Genomic DNA, 16,416 nt, shown 5'->3' on the forward strand with positions numbered 1-16,416 from the left:
ACAATGTAGAGGCTGAAATGAGGAAAATTTGATGTTTTGCTTACAAACTGATAATAAAACTAATAATGAATTCTCAGTATGGTCCCCATTTTTCTTTCAGCAAATCAACCACTTGTTTGAGTTCTGCACAGAGCACAGCATGTTGTCGTAAATAAAACCACACCCCGAGACGTGGTAAAAGTTTTAACAGCAGCACCATGTTAAGCCAAGTGCTGCATAGTAATTCACATCAGCACCTACAGTACATGTAAGCACATATAGAGATGCAGGCACTCCCATGCACATGCAATAACCTTCACACACAACAGAGACCCGCACAATATCGACACTGTGTCCAGTGACAGATAAGCAGTCTAATCATAGTAGATGGCAAGCTGTTCAATGGGAGGAGTGATGTGATCAGGGTTTGGCTGATTAACTGTGCCAGCTGGTCCGCAGATCACTCTCTTAGCAGCAATCACTGGCTTATTGACGCTTGTAGCTCAGACAAACATGACAACAAAAAAGTGTAGTGTTATTACAACTCTACATGTTAATAAAAATGCATGTGTTTCCCTGTTTGAGTTGTCATATACCGTCTGTATGCATTTGATACACAACAGCAGCTTTTCACATCGTAATGGGTTGTTATATTCCGCTGTTTCTTTTTGCTGGATCATATAATTAATGCTATTTATTTGAGAAAACTGACTGCATTCCCCACTGACACACACTAGCAATTCTAATGAGTGCTAACCTGATGTTTCCCATCTCTAAAATGCTAAATATGCTGGTGTGAAAAGTTAAACATCTTAAGAGGGGATTAAATTCTTGATCACTGGCTTAAAGACAAATCTTTTCCTCCCCAACTTTCCATCCAACCTTTTTTGGTAGACTGTGTTTCTGGTTATTGCAGAAGTGTTTCAAATGGTCCACCTCTTCCTTTGTTGGTGGAAAAAAAGTTTTTAGATAAGTATGGATGAATGATGGAAACATAAGTCATACTGTAAATTTGTTAGTCTGAGTATTTTTAAAAACAGAATGCTGTTTTTTGATTCATATCACAAATAATGAATTAATAATCAACAGGAATTTACCTTACGCCATGTTGTCACATGTGATCTTGTCACTTAAGGTCTGCATTGTGCAGAAGAAAGATACCAAGAAGATGTATGCCATGAAGTACATGAACAAGTTAAAATGCGTGGAGCGGAACGAAGTGAGGAACGTCCTCAAAGAACTCCAGATCATGCAGAACCTTGAACATCCTTTCCTGGTCAACTTTTGGTAAGTCATCATGCTGTAATAAGTGCAGTTGTGGTCAGAAGTTTGCATGCACTCATTATGGGCAATGTCATTGTAATAAGCATGCATCAGCATACATCCTTAATGACTTTGAACAATAAGAATTGGGCGCACAAGTTTAAATTCATTTTGGATTTTCTCTAAGTCACATCGATACACTTTACTTTTATTACGTGATGCTTAAGGTTCTGCAGTGTCTTTTAACTTGTCAGGGCCGATTACAACTGGTAGTTGCTCTTTGCTAGCATAAAAAGGATTTGTTTGACAGCACTCATTGGATTGACCAATGCACAGAACAATGACAATGTCCAAGGAACTCAGTGAAGATTTATCTATATTTTATATTTAATCAAGTTGGGAAGGTATTTTAACTGGAGCTTTTTCCAAATGAGTGCCGATTCCAAGACCGAGCGCAGATGGGTGTTTCAACAGGACAATGATCTCAAATACACAAGTGGATAAAGCATTCTTATATTAAGCTTACAGACTTTTTCCAAAGCTCCGACCTGAACCCTGTTGAAAATTTGGGAATTATACTTAAAGCTGAGTCCATGCCAGGAACCTGAGCAGTTTAAATGCTGAAAGAATAGTGGTCAAATATCCAGGCAGAGTTCTGCCAGACACTTGTTGAAGGCTACCAAAACATCTAGTCAGGATGCAACATTCTAAAGGTGATCTAACCAAATAAGAGTGGAGGTGCGTGTATATATTTTGAGCCTGTATACATACTTTTGATCCAATGTGGATAAGAAAAATGATTTCAAACTCGTGCATCCAATTCGTCCTGCTTAAAGTCGGTAAAGATGCATGCTGTACAATCATTCCACCCTGGTAGAAGAACATTTCAAAGGCATCGTTAAAAACCCCAAATTACCATGACATTCATGCCCATGATTAGTGGATATAAACTTCTGTAAACAACTGTATTTAGATGTGTTTGGTTGGGTCTTTCTTTCATTCTGTATGTGTGTCTGATAGATTCATGAATGCATGAATGAATCTTCCCAGGGTCATTTCTGTCAGAGATTTTGGGGACTCTGACAGAAATGTGTTTTTTTTTTTTTTTTAAATTCTGGCTCAGAGTGTATTGAATTTAGCACTAAGTGACTTTAGCAGAATACTGCTGAATTCATTAAATATGTACACAAAAGGCTGCTGTGAAATTATGAATGCTTTCCATTTCAGCAGCTGATCTCAAAGGCTTGTGTTTCACACTGGTTATTGCCATCAGCTATAAATGCCCCGTCGTTGGTTTAGTAATGCATTCCTTCTCACTTATTTATTTTATATGGTGACTGGATCCTATCAAATCAGTAAATGCGCAGACCCAATGAAAGAGTGTGATCAATTAAACAAAACAACAAAAACAAACCCTTTTTACACAGTCTTGGAGTGAGCCTGCAGATTCATCCAGAAAGCTGTTGACCACTGAAGAACAGCAAATGTATCTCCTCTCTTGGCAGCTTCCCACTTGCCTCACCGCATCTCGGTTTGAGGAAATCTTTTACTCGACAACTGTACAAGCTCATTCAAACTGGGAATGCTAATCTAGGATGACTCATCAGGTACCTTTAACCAGCCATTCGTCATAATATTGAGCACCAAGAATCGTACTGAAGATGCCTGATAAGTATAGCTTGTTAAGTTTTCTTCTGAAAGGCGTCATTAATTCTTGATAAGCACTCCCACACTGCAACGTTTGAAAGGAAGCCACCCTGGTCTTCTGTCAAGCTGAGAGGCAGAAAGATGTCTTTCCAAAGACGAAGAAAAACAGCAACAACACACACAGTCTGTTTTTTAAAGATTGAAAGATAGTTGTTTGTTCAGTTCTGTTACAATGATAGTGATGATTATTATTATTATCATTTCCTCTTACATATTTTTTTGATTTTAAGGTATGTCCTTCTGAACACTTGTGAGGTATCAGGTATTTTGTTTTCTACTCTTTATCCATTGTGTCACTTTTATATAATTGATTGCTAGTTTGACAAAATTAATGCTTAATTTTTAATTACCTATATGATGGAAATAAAACCTACTTTGGTGAGAATGAATAACAAGTCATTTAAGCACATTTTTTCAAAAAAGGAGAGGAGGAGAGGATAGATGGACACATGAAAACAGAAAAAGAAAAGAAGACACAGGCAGAGTGCAGTGCAGTCTGTGCAGTGTACGGACTCATCAGACAAACAATACCAGTGCTTGCTTTCTTGCTTGATTGCATGCTGTGTTGGATGAAAAAAAAAAAAGGAAGTTAATGCTGTTGGCAGTGTAAGCCCCTCAGGGTGGGGGTGATATCCTCTAGAGATGTGCTTGGGTCAGCGCTATGCCCACTCTCTTTCTCTCCCTCTCTCCCTCCCTCTCTCTCTCTCTCTTTCATGTTGAGTTGGCATAAGTTATGATTGTCCTGAGGTAAGTGCTCAAGGTCAGAGAGAGGGAGAGATTACCTGCAAGCGTATGAACTGCACTGAGCCAGTTAGATGCAGAAAGCTGCCTCCTGGCTGTCCTCTCCTCTTCCTCTTTTCAGTCACCTCTTACGTGTCTTCTCTCACCTCTCCTATTTCACTCCCTCACCACCTGCTATACTTCCTTTTTGCTCCTCTTGCTGCCACTGCACTTGCGACTGGGCATTGCCTCAGAATGTCTGGAAACTGGGCAGCCAAACAGCAATGCATTTGAGAGACAGGAGTGAAAACAAAGCTATTTATGCCATGTTATGCATTTAAAATGTAAAAAGTATTGGTTTTGATCGCACCACAAACAGTAAAGCAGCCAGTTGGGCATGAAAGTCATACATTGTGGTGTCAACCACTCGTTGGCATTACAATCCTTTGACTAAAAGGGAAGGGATACTGTACAGTCATGCTGCGAGGAACACAGAGAGGCTGCAAGTTTCAGCTTTTAGGCTTGCTGCCTGTTTAACTGTGGATTTAGCATTCGATTTGTTTGTTGACGAGGGTATAACACAGAGGAAGAACTTTTTTCAAAGAGCTTGTTTGTTGCTTAGTGTATTGGAAATGTTGAGCACTGGTTGCGCACTCGTTTTGTTTGTGAGCAACACTAGCCTCAAGCAGAGAAAGTCAGTCATGCAGTAATTTTGACTGTTGTGGGCTTACTTTAGTACTTCAGAAGTCTCCATAATGACATCTAGGGCTGATCCAATATCCCCGCAATAATACTGGTATCATTTTATCAAAACGTCATATCGCTGTATCATTGCTATAGCAATGCTAATTCGCACAACAATGAGACCAGCCCAGGCATGTCTGAGAGCCAGAGCGGCCTCTGATGGCAGTTTAGTTGCTAAGAAGGGAGCTACTTCAATAACCTCCAGCAAACCACATTATGCTGCAAAATATGCAAGAAAATTGTTCCAGCTACAGGTGCAAACAACAAACTTGTTTCACCACTTGAGGCAAGAACACACACTAATGAGTACAGTCAGCCTACGAAGGAGGAGATACTAGCACTAGTTATACTCCATATGACAGAAAGGGCAAACAGTAGGTGGAAAATACTGCTGTGGTTACGTGGTGGAAAAACAAGGCTTCAGGCAGCTGGTTAAAAAGCTCAAACTAAAATGTAACATCCCAGGCATAGATAATATTTTTCAGTTTTATTAAATGACAATATCGTGCAGACTCCTGAAGAGTTACAAGGTTAGGCTACTGTACTTTAGATATTGAAGTGTTTGTCGGTGATGTTACAATTCCTTAAAATTTCCAGGGAAACAGGCTAGGCCTTAGGCTGTGTCACTGGAGATAATGTTGTTGTTTCTCCTGCTGGCACCTCGTTTCAATTACGAACTGTGTCATCAGTGACAGAAGCTCATGGGAAAGAAGAAAGGAAAATGCTCTTCATTTACTTACACTTACACCTGTAAGTTGCCTGCATCAATAAAATGTTATTACAAATTTAATACCTTGATATAAAGTTTGACCTCTAATTGACATTGCTAAATTCTGGAACCAATACCTTCATGATATAACATGCCAATTATAAAAAAAATAGTTGTATAACAGTCAAAGGCAGAAAGAAAGAAGCACATTAGCAAAAGTCTGAGACATTGTGAAGTAAAAGCTTCATTTGCTTTAGGGAGTCCCTCTTTTGCATTATGTAATCTTACTAATGCACTAGATTTCTATGCAGAAAAAGGCATCATTCATCATTTCTCATTCATGTGCATCTTTGTTCTCAGAAGCCACGATGTCCTCCCACACACACACAGAAAAAGGCAAAAAAGAGGACTATTCATCTAAGAATCCTTATATAAAAGGTTCCGCAAACCAGACACATTGTATTCTGCAGAACTACAGTCTGCTTAGAAACAGGATGCATTTTAGAAGATTGGCACAACCAAAGAAAAGCCCAGCTCCAGACTCGAATATCACGATTACTGTAACGAGGCCTTCTTGAACGTCAGGTACAAACAGTATCCTTGTGTATCTGCGAAATTTGTGTGTGAAATCCTCAATTTACTTTTAACACTGCAGCCATCGCTGAATGCTTGAAGGCAACATGTCAGCACGTCAATTATTTGGTCTTCAGTCAAGGTGACCTGAATCAGAAAATATGATAATCAAACACGGTTGCTGATTCCCTGAAGACTCAAGCACACAAGTAGGAAAACCTGCTGATAAAAAAATGCAAAAAAAGTTAGTTGATTAATATTTTTATCATTTGCTAAATTATTGAAGTAGTATTTCTTATTGCTTGTTTAAGTGTAATAGTTTATATATTTGAGGGCAAGAATTTAGCAATGCACTTCTTTTTTTAGACGCAGACTGATGGAAGCTGTCAGTCACAGGGAGGTGTTGGAAGATTGGGTGGGAGGAAGGTCGGAGGGCTGTCGGCATCGATCCGGCATGTCTCAGTCTGAGCGGTTGACTCTCTCTGCCCATTTCAAACAAGGTGTGGTGGTCAGATTAGGCGTGTGTGCATCTGTATAGTATTTATGTCTGATCACTATAATTGCATTACTCTGTGGTGAACAACAAAGTCCTGATTAGGCATTTTATCACTGAGATTCACTGGTGTGGTTGTTATGCTGCGGGCATTCAATAGATAAATGTTAATGAGCAAAAATCACTCAGCAGTTTAGAGGGAGTTTTAGTTCATTAACTTCACAAAAGGTGTATGGAAGATGGATTACTGCAAAGACCAAAAGTCTGTCGTAAGTGCTTCAATATTAAATTTAGTGTTAGAAATACAAGTGAGGCAGTGGCTATATTATTTTCCTTTTATTATTTAAGTATGTACTAGATGAGAGTTTCATTCAATACCGTATAGAAATTCAACTCAGTTTTATTTATATGGCTCTGATTCAACACAAAGTCATCTCAGGGCGCTTTATATTGTGATGAAAATATAAGGCCTTTGGAAACTGCAGCATATTCAGTATTATTTCATTAACTGTGTAGCCTTACATGTCATAACTGTTACCTTTGACAGAGGGAAAAGGGAGTCTTTTTGTAAGGACACGTTACCATTAGGTTGTGAGCCCCTGTGGTTTCTTCCATTACTAAAATGGCCCGGGGTGTCTTTGCTTCTAAAAGCTCCATGGCGGATGCTCTCCCATCGGACCGGCTGCCTGAAAGCCACCAAAGGGTCACATTGAAATGCATGTGTGGCACAGTAGAGCTAGGTACAGAAAGAAAGAATATTATGGAGGTGGGAGCGGTTAAAAGACAAGCTGAGGAAACAGAGAGAGCTAGCGCGCCACAGAGACACCAGGCTCGATGCCAGGAAAGCGAATGAAAAGTTTTTCACAGTTTCAACGTAATGCACAGGTGCTAATCTGCAGCCTGATGACTCTTGGCTTCTGTCAGCCCACAACTGTGGTTGAAGCATCAACAGCGTTATTTGCTTGTGGATGTCTGTTCTTTCTGCAGGTGCAACGGCAAATGGAGACGGGACTCCCATTACTGGCTGATTATTTTCCATTTCATTCTTGTACAGCTTTTCATCTTCATGCCATTATGTTGTTTATGTCATCCATTATTAACAAGTTTTGTGAAACTTTATCTGTCTAGCTGCTATTAATCTAGGATACAACAAAAAATGTGTTCAGAAAAGAAAAAGCAAACAACTACAGCTGTGATTGGAATACCACTTTTAAAAACAAGGTTATTTAGAAAGGGGGGTTCTCTAAGTTGCTAGGGTTGTTTTCGTTTACATACAGTGATCAGCGCAATGCACAGTTTTAATATGAGACAGCGTCAGTGGTAACTCAGGTAGCTTCTGTGACCCAGACTCTACCTGTGGCAAACAACATAATCAGTGCCATTTCTAATTCATTTTGACAGCAGTGGCAGCAGGTCACTAAAGACTTCATTCATATTCAACTGCCTTCCAAGTACCAGCTCCCCATGGTCAGAGAGCGACTGAGAGGGAGAGCACATTCACAAGCACCGTTTCTTTCTTTCTTTTTTGAAGAGAGTGCTGAAATAGCTGAATTATAGAGCTGTATTAATACTAAGTCAGTCGTCTCCAGATCAATGTTGATTATTATCAACTATCATTAAAAAACAAAATACTTAATGCACTCTAATCGCAGCGCAAAAACCACAACCATAAAAACAGATAGGTCTGTGTGAGTGTACGATGGTTTGTCTCTTTTATGTGGAAGTCTTTGGCAAGTCAGTCACTCCTCCATTTCCACCCCACCCCCCCATCCCCACCCCCCCATTTATGGCTAAGCCCTTTCAGTTTTTACCACCTTGTCTCTTTGACGGAAATCCTAGTGGGACAGGAAAACATGGAAACCTCAGCCAAGCGTGAGAGTTGGTTTTCTACTCGATTAAACTGGTTTCACGGACGGCTCTAGAGTGATATCGATTAACTTGATGGCCTCGCTGCCCTGAAGCCAACACAAAGTTGTGAACTCATCAAGTAGTTGAACAAGTAATACATTGAACTTTCATATTAACGTATGTGTTATTACAATACATCGTTATACTGACCATTGATAATCTACCAACCAACTGAACCCATCCCTCAAAAAACTCTTGTATTTCTTTTTTCCTTTAACAAATGACAGGAACATTTAAATCCTGTAATGCAGGTAAAGTGAGAGCGCCATCCACAGTTTGATTCTGAAACATTTAAAAAAAAATTATGCTCACACACTGCTTTATTAGATACACCTTAGTCCTTCTGTTACCTGCTTTAATTCTTCATGGCCTCGATTCTGGAAGGTGCCGGTAACATTGCTGCAGATTTTTAGCTGCACATCCATGATGCAAATCTCCTGCTCTACCACATCCCAAAGGTTCTCTGCTGGGTTGAGATCTGGTGACTGATGCCGTATGAGTACAGTGAACTCATTGTAATGTTCAATATCCAGTTTGAGATGATTTGAGCTTTGAAACATGGTGCATTGTACTGCTAGACGCAACAGAAGATTAGCACACTGTGGTCATAAATGGAGGCACATGTTCACCAACAATATTCAGGTAGGCTGTGGTGTTTGGTTGGTAGTAAGAGGGCTAAGCATTTATCCCCCACACCATAACCCCAATGCCAACATCCTGAATACAAGATACAAGGCAGCATGGATCAATGCTCTCATTTTGTTTTTATGCCAAATTCTGACACTGCTGTTCAAATGTTGAAGCAGAAACTAAGAATGACCAGTTCAGTTGTCCAGTTTTCCTTTGACGAGTAGTTATTTGAGTTATTGTTGCCTTCCTATCACCTCACTGCAATCTCATCCAGAGATCTATGCTCATTGGATATTTTCTCTTTTTTGGACCATTCTCTGTAAAACCCACAGATGGTTTTTCATGAAAATTCCAGTAGATCAGCAATTTCTGAAATACTCAGACTGGCCCATCTGGCACCAGCAGCCATGCCACATTCAAAGTTGCTTAAGTCACCTTTCTTCCCCATTCGCATGTTTGCTTTGAACTTTTGCAGGTGATCTTGACCATATCTGCATGCCTAAATGCATATGGTATCTGGCATGTAATTGGTAATTAATGAACTATTTGGATGTATAATGAATTAAATGCAAAGAATAGGAATGTCCAATATTTGTGACCCTTTTTTCTCATATTTGTATTTTAGCCTATTAAAATATACCTAAATCGACACAAACAGAAATCCATAAGATTGGCTCATGATATCTCTAGTATACATGACATAAAATAAATAATTATTAAATAGTTAGTAGTAATGAATAAATTAGCAAGAAGCACATTTAATTCAGATGTAAAGATCAATTCCCCTGTCTTAAAAAAAGTTGCTGAACTCAGCACATTAGAAGAAATCATCTCTTTGTATACATATTAAACAAGTAACTCCTTTTCTTGTTTTGTGGCCAAGAAAAATGAGCAATTAATGTCCCGTTTGTGTCTCCTAAATACTTGTGACAGAGTCCTGTTGTATTCTTTACCTCCTTAAATTGGCTCAGTTAGAGGTATTTACACTCCATGTGTGTGTGACAGAAAGAGAAAAACACTAAGGTAGAATAAGAGAGAAGGGATGAGAGAAACAGGAGACCGCAAGAGAGCAAATGAGAAGCAAAGACAGTCAATCAAACGATTAGTAGATGGAGTAAAAATAGAGTCCATCCGACAATCACTAAAAGTTATCTGGCGCACACTTTAAACAAAAAAAGGCCTATTTTTCCTATCTTGGTTTGGAGTCTTTGGCAAGATTTTCAGATTTTCAGTCATCAGTATTTCACACATTTTCAGCATCGCATTTAAAAATTTGCATACTTGTTCCTGCTATTTAACTCCTTACAGTTTATTTTTCTATAATTCTTCTGTAATTGAAGTACGCAGTAACAGGATAGCACCTAGACTGGCATATCCAAATGTGTGGTTCATTAGTTCTTCACATATCTTTGTAAACAGAACTAGAGCAATATAATTAGCTAGAACATTTTTACTCTCCCTGAACACAGTTGGAGTTGTGTCATCCGAAAAAACTACAAATCCTGCATCAAAGTCAAGCAATGCAGAGAGTGTGGTGTTAATATGATGCGGGTTTGATGTGTGTCTCTTCCTTCTGTGCCAGACTTAAGCGTCATATCGTTTTCCAACTCACTCTTCCTTTCTTTCATCTTTATGCACACACACAAGCATACATGCCAAACCACTCTGTCACTCTAGTTATATCTGCTGAAACTTTTCTTTTCCAGAATAAAATCTTGGTAGACTCCTGTTAAAGGTCCTCTTTTCTGAATACATTTTTATTCTCATTGTCCCAGCACAGCTTTTGTACAATGCGTCATTATTCATTATGACCAGTTTTATTCTTCATCGCAACCTGAACTCTGTTAGACAAGCTTCTCTGTAATTTCTTTAAGACATCGTTCTTTAGAGTTTTTGAAGGACTTTCAAAGTACTTCTTTGACGTTTGGGTGCCTTTTGTTCTATTCTGTGCCGAGATGACCCCCCACATTATTGAAGTCCAGGCTCTAGGGAGACCAATCCATGACTGATTGCGTTCCATTGTGTGTTTTTCCATCCAGCTATGCTTTTACTACATTGGCAATTTGTTTGATATCGTTGTTATGCTGAAAAATGAAGCTGTTAACAAAGAGATACTTTCCAGATGACATTATTGTTGGATTAAAATCTGATGCGTTTCTGCCTTCGTAGTTCCATCAGTCTTAAAACTATGACAGAGCATCCACTGTGTTTTACAGATGGCTTTAAACACTTGCTGTTGTACCTCTTGCCAATTTCAAATATGGGTTTTTCACTCCATAAGAACTGTTGCACTGATTTTCACTAAAATTCTTCTGTAATATGATGTGTGTCAGCCTTTCCTACATCTACACACACTGAGACTTTCTGATGAGGCTTTTATTTTCTTATTCATAAGGACATGACTTCCAGATTCTGTTAATCTGCTGTAGATTTGTTTTGGCTTGACACATTTTTAAGGATATCTTGCACACCATACTGAGATATGACAGGTTTTTGGCATAGATCTCTTTTGGAATCACCTCGTTGGTGCAAAAATAACATATTTTGCCTGATTCAATGTAGTTGACTTTTGGGTAAATAGGATATCCTAAAGAGAGTCAGAAATAGGATTATCTTTAGGATAAATATTTATTGTTGCATATAAATATATGCATCTCCAGGATGTCCATGCCACAGATAGTATTTCCAAACTCGGAGGCTGCGGCAATCAGATGTTGAGTGGTCTCAGCATTATCTGAGCCGTAGTAGACAGTTTGGAGTCAGCTTAATCAATCTCCATCCATCCAGTTTAGAAAAGCTTCACCTTCAGGGTGTTCACCAATACAGCCAAAAAAAGACATCCTTGGTCATTACACTTTGACTTTTAGCCAAGATGATCCTTTTCTGCCGGCAATAACAGAAATACTCTTTTCAAAGATGCAACAATTTCAGCTGTAGGCTGTTTGCATCCGATTAAATCCACATTTCAATCGAGTGTAGCAGCAGATCTGATATTTTATGCAAGATATGAACGTGGAAATGTAGGACACTGTGTTGCCAACTGTATGCAGAACAAAACCCTAGGCGAGCTTTGGAAAAAAAAGCAGGCATCTGCGATTTTTTTATACAATTTTTGCATAAATTAGTCGTGGGTGAGAAACTAATTAAGTCATTGTTTAAATGGAGTGAACAAAAAGTGCATCCCCGGTGAGAAGCTCAGCATGTAAAATCAATTATTTGTGCAACAGCTACTCAAAGTGCAACGCAGCGGACTTCTCGCTGAGACAGGCTGGCTGTGCATGCTGGAGCTTCAGGGATGAGCAGACTGATGACCGCAGTCACACTCAGCGCATTCTTCACAGATTAACACCAATACAGGACTATATATAGGCAAATATTAACTACCGTGTACTGTAAAAACTGTAAAAACTATGCAAAATTGAGCCCACGGAAAATTTAAGAGGAAACAAGAATAGTTAGCAAGCTATTCATGATACAATGTCATGTGGAGACAACTAAAAAGGAACATTTTTTATCCTTGCCATACAAGTGTAAGGATGATAGTGGCTCACATTATATTTTTAAATCGAGTGATGATGTACTTAAGTATATCTCAGGTGTATTTATATGTAATTTGAAGGCTTTGTGCAGCACTTTGGTCTTTATAAACGGAAGAAGATGGATGGATGGAATGATAGTTATTAAGACTGACTGACAGGTTATTATGATTAATAATTATGACCCAAACAAATAAGGTTGTAAAAGTAGACATTGTCCAATGTCTATTTTCTGTAAACTGTCATCTTAGAGGAGAATTTTGCATTTCAGCCTGGATTTTCCCATTGTTATTGTCATGGTTGGCTGTGTGGCAGGCAGGCAAGCAGGAGTGGTGGATCCAAAATGCAGGACTCAGACACAGAAGTTCAACTTAAAGCGCAGCTTTATTGCTGGGAAAACCTCTTACTAAACTAAACTCACCAAAGGACAAACAAAAACGCTGGTGGACAAAACACTGAAGCAGAAATACTGAACTGGAAACAAAACACTGGTAACACGGAGGCAAAACACACACAGCTTGTTGAGGGTACGACGCAACACTGACTCAGAGAAACACAGGGACTAAATACACTGGGAAGTAACGAGGAGAATGAGACACAGAAGGAGGGCACAGCTGGGGGAAATTAGAACTGACGAGACAAGCAAAGCAGGACACATTCACATAAGACACGGACCAAAGTAAAACAGGAAGGATCACACAGAGACGCGAACTTGACACAGTGGAGACAGCAACTAAGAAACACAGAGACATAAACCATAAGGCAGAGGACTCTAAGAACCGAGAGGCACAGAGGGGAACTCAAACATGCAGACACAGACTTACACAGAACAGAGGGGACATAGAGAAACATGAAGGGCAAGAGATCGAAACTAGAAACCATAGAAACTCACACCAAGTACAATAATACAAAAATCACAATGAACTAAAACGCTGGGTCAGGAGACCCAGGACCCTGACAGCTATGGCTTTTCAGTCAATCCAATAAACCCCATTCATGTAACATTTGTGCAACATAACATTTTCCTAAACATACCTGTACCCATGGAGCCACATGGATGGGGGAAACACCTGGAATTCTTCTTTAAGCTGTACAAAAGTGCTCAACCAAGAGTGTTGTTTTAGCTGTCTCACATGCCTCCTGTGTAGCCACTTCTGTGGGATTTTCTCATTTCTCTGAGCCTTAAAAGTGTCATAACGACCTAGACCAAAGCATTCAGTTTACAGTAAGATTAGGGAACTGATCAGGGAACCATCCCAAACATCACCTGAGAGCAGTGAAAAGGGGAAAAGGCAAGAGAGAGGAAGGGAGAGAACAAAAACCCCCAACCCTGACAGAAGGTTAATGAACTTTGCCACAGGCGTCACGTAGACAGCATTTTCTGCAATGTGAAAGACTGTGATGAGTGTTTTTCTTTAGGCCTGGACTTAGAGGAGCACCTGTCCTCTGAGAGTATGCAAGGCTTCCGAGGTTGTTTTTAATAGAGATCATGTTGTTAAAACCCCGAAAGGTTTTGCTGAACTCTTTGTTCTTGTCAATCTTTTTATACTAAGGTGTTACACACTATCTTAAAAAGGTTGATTTGCCTGAGGTGCACAAACCTGGCATGAGTTCAATTTGCGCTTGTTATCTTATTTTTTTGCTGATGGGTTTATCACCCCTTGATTCCCTAGTTCTTTTCCCTCCTCCTCTTACATGTCTCCTCAGTTTTTATTTCTTTCTCCAGTTTTCTTTGCCATTTCCCTGACTCTTTGTTACCATGTCACTCTTCTTTGTGACTTATCTTTCTTTATAGGTATTCCTTCCAAGATGAGGAGGACATGTTTATGGTGGTGGATCTGCTTCTGGGCGGAGACCTGCGCTACCACCTCCAGCAGAATGTGCACTTCTCAGAGAGCACTGTCAAACTCTACATCTGTGAATTGGCTCTGGCTCTGGGATATCTCCGCACCAAGCGCATCATACACAGGTAAGAGGTGTTTCTATAAACTGACATTTTTATAACTCAATATATAGTTTTTTGTAATTACCTTTAATGATACAGTTAAGGGTTTGTTGCCCTCTGTCTCTTTAAAAATAACAGGACGGAAATAGTCTTCAGCACGCGTCCTCCTTATGCTTCCTGCCTCATTTTTCACCAGAGCTTGGGCATTGCGCACTCCTCTTTTCTCCTTGGCTGTTTTCATCCACATAGTTTTCTAATACTGCTCCACCACAGGGCAAGGTCAAGATGTCTTGACATTAAGGTCATCCCTGACACAACAGTTTACCCTCTGCCAGAGACTACGGCCATTATCAAATGCGCCAGTTCCATCTACATGTATGTTGCTGTGTTGATGCCTTACTTAATTTTCAAAATGCAAGTCAAGTGCTTTTCAGGCAGAAATATCTGCTGTTATGGCAAAACCACAACTCAGAGAGCCAATAAAAGTGTGCCTACTGCCAAATGTTATTATTTTAAGTTGCTGAATAACTCAAAGTGCATGAGATGTTCCATTATTGGCTAACGTTTGCTGCCAAAATACATTAAGTACATTGAGTGTGCAAAATGTTAAAAAAAAACTGCCTTACTCGTGACATAGTAACAGACAACAATACAGCAACCCTGTATCATACAAAGAACTCTCTTCATTTACCCGGTTTATGCTTTACAGGATAGTTTTTGTACATTTTATGAATTAGCAGTCCATGAAAATTAGCTATTAATAATGATGTTCACTGAAGCAATGTAATGTCTGTATTCAGAACACCACTTACTGGGAATCCACATTACCTGAGTTAATTCCCACTGACTCAGGCCTCTGTTTAGTGTTTCTGTCCTGAGAACAAGCTGTCTTCCAAAGCGGACCTTAAGGAAGGCAGCCAGACCCACTGTCTACACCAGATTGATGGAAAAATTTCCCATATAAAAACGGTTTTGATGATGGCTCAGCAGAATAAATCATCTTTTACCATTTTTCATTCATTGATTTTAGAGGGCACGACAGGTTTTAGATTGCGTGTCGATGGGCACACTTGATGAAATCCAGACACTACTGACTGACAGCAAAAACAGTTGATAAAATGCTTTCTGTGTATATTGGTCTTTAAAATTACTCCTCCACTCTGATGTCTGAGCAAAGACACAAACATAGGAAAAAGACCTTCTCAGATCATGACTAATAGGAAACATCACTGTAACAGAGAACACTAATTTATCAACACCCCCAGATAACAAATTACACCATTTAACGTTAAGCAGGCTACTTGCTCTTGTCCACGCTCTTAAACCTCCACAGGAAAGAGAGGAGGAGAAATAAGTGGGACGGATTAATAATTTGCTTATTCATTCAGCCCATTGAGGGTATGAATATTTAAATTATGTTTTCTATTTCAGTCCTGGAGAGGACAGACTTGCCAGTTGATGCGCAGGTGTTGGGGGCGTTTGTTTAGATGGAATCAACATCTTTTCAATCTGCATTCATTAGCTTCAAATAGGAAGAGGAGCTGAAAGTAACTCTCGGCTCATCTGTATGGAAATTGAATATATAATTTCCTCACTCAGACGTGGACACGCTGACTTGGGTTTGCCGAGCGAATGCGTTTCAGTGGACGTTTGTGTGTGTATGCACCTGTCTATATGGGTATAAATACGAGACATACAGATTCTCTTTCCGCTGGTCTTTAATGATTTTGATGATAATTAGGGGAGCAGTGATGATAATGACATTAATCACATGCAACACGATCACATGTTAATTATGTCATTTACAAGTTTGATCATGCCAGAGGTAAAATACGCATGGCATTAGCTTCTTCCATATGATGGCTGGATATCAGCATACGGTACTGATGCTTCTACACACACGTGTGTATTTATATCGTTGTGGGGACATCTCATTGACATAATGCTTTCCCTGGCCGCTTACCCTAACCCTAACCATCAAAAATGAATGCCTAACCCTGATCCTTACCCTAAACCTAACCATAACCTAATTGTAACCCTGACACTAAAACCACATTTTGAGTCTCAAAAATGCCTTCAAACTCGTGGGGTCCCCACGAGGGCTGTTTGTCCCCACAGGTATAGTAAACTACCAATTTTTGGTCCCCAGGAAGATGTTAATACCCGTGCACACACACACACATACATACACAAACCCCTTTACTATTAC

At 39.5% G+C, this 16,416-nt stretch overlaps 1 protein-coding gene across 1 annotated transcript in view; it reads left to right on the top strand.

Moving 5' to 3' along the window:
- Nucleotides 1–16,416, top strand: part of stk32a (serine/threonine kinase 32A) — a 63,290-nt gene that overhangs the window by 5,893 nt on the left and 40,981 nt on the right. The window contains exons 3-4 of the mRNA XM_026181893.2: nt 1,115–1,266; nt 14,058–14,231. Coding sequence (XP_026037678.2) covers nt 1,115–1,266; nt 14,058–14,231 — 326 coding nt within the window. The remainder of the gene's footprint in view (nt 1–1,114; nt 1,267–14,057; nt 14,232–16,416) is intronic.

Source organism: Astatotilapia calliptera, chromosome 10, assembly GCF_964374335.1.
Source record: "Astatotilapia calliptera chromosome 10, fAstCal68.1, whole genome shotgun sequence".
Classification (NCBI taxonomy): Eukaryota; Metazoa; Chordata; class Actinopteri; order Cichliformes; family Cichlidae; genus Astatotilapia; species Astatotilapia calliptera.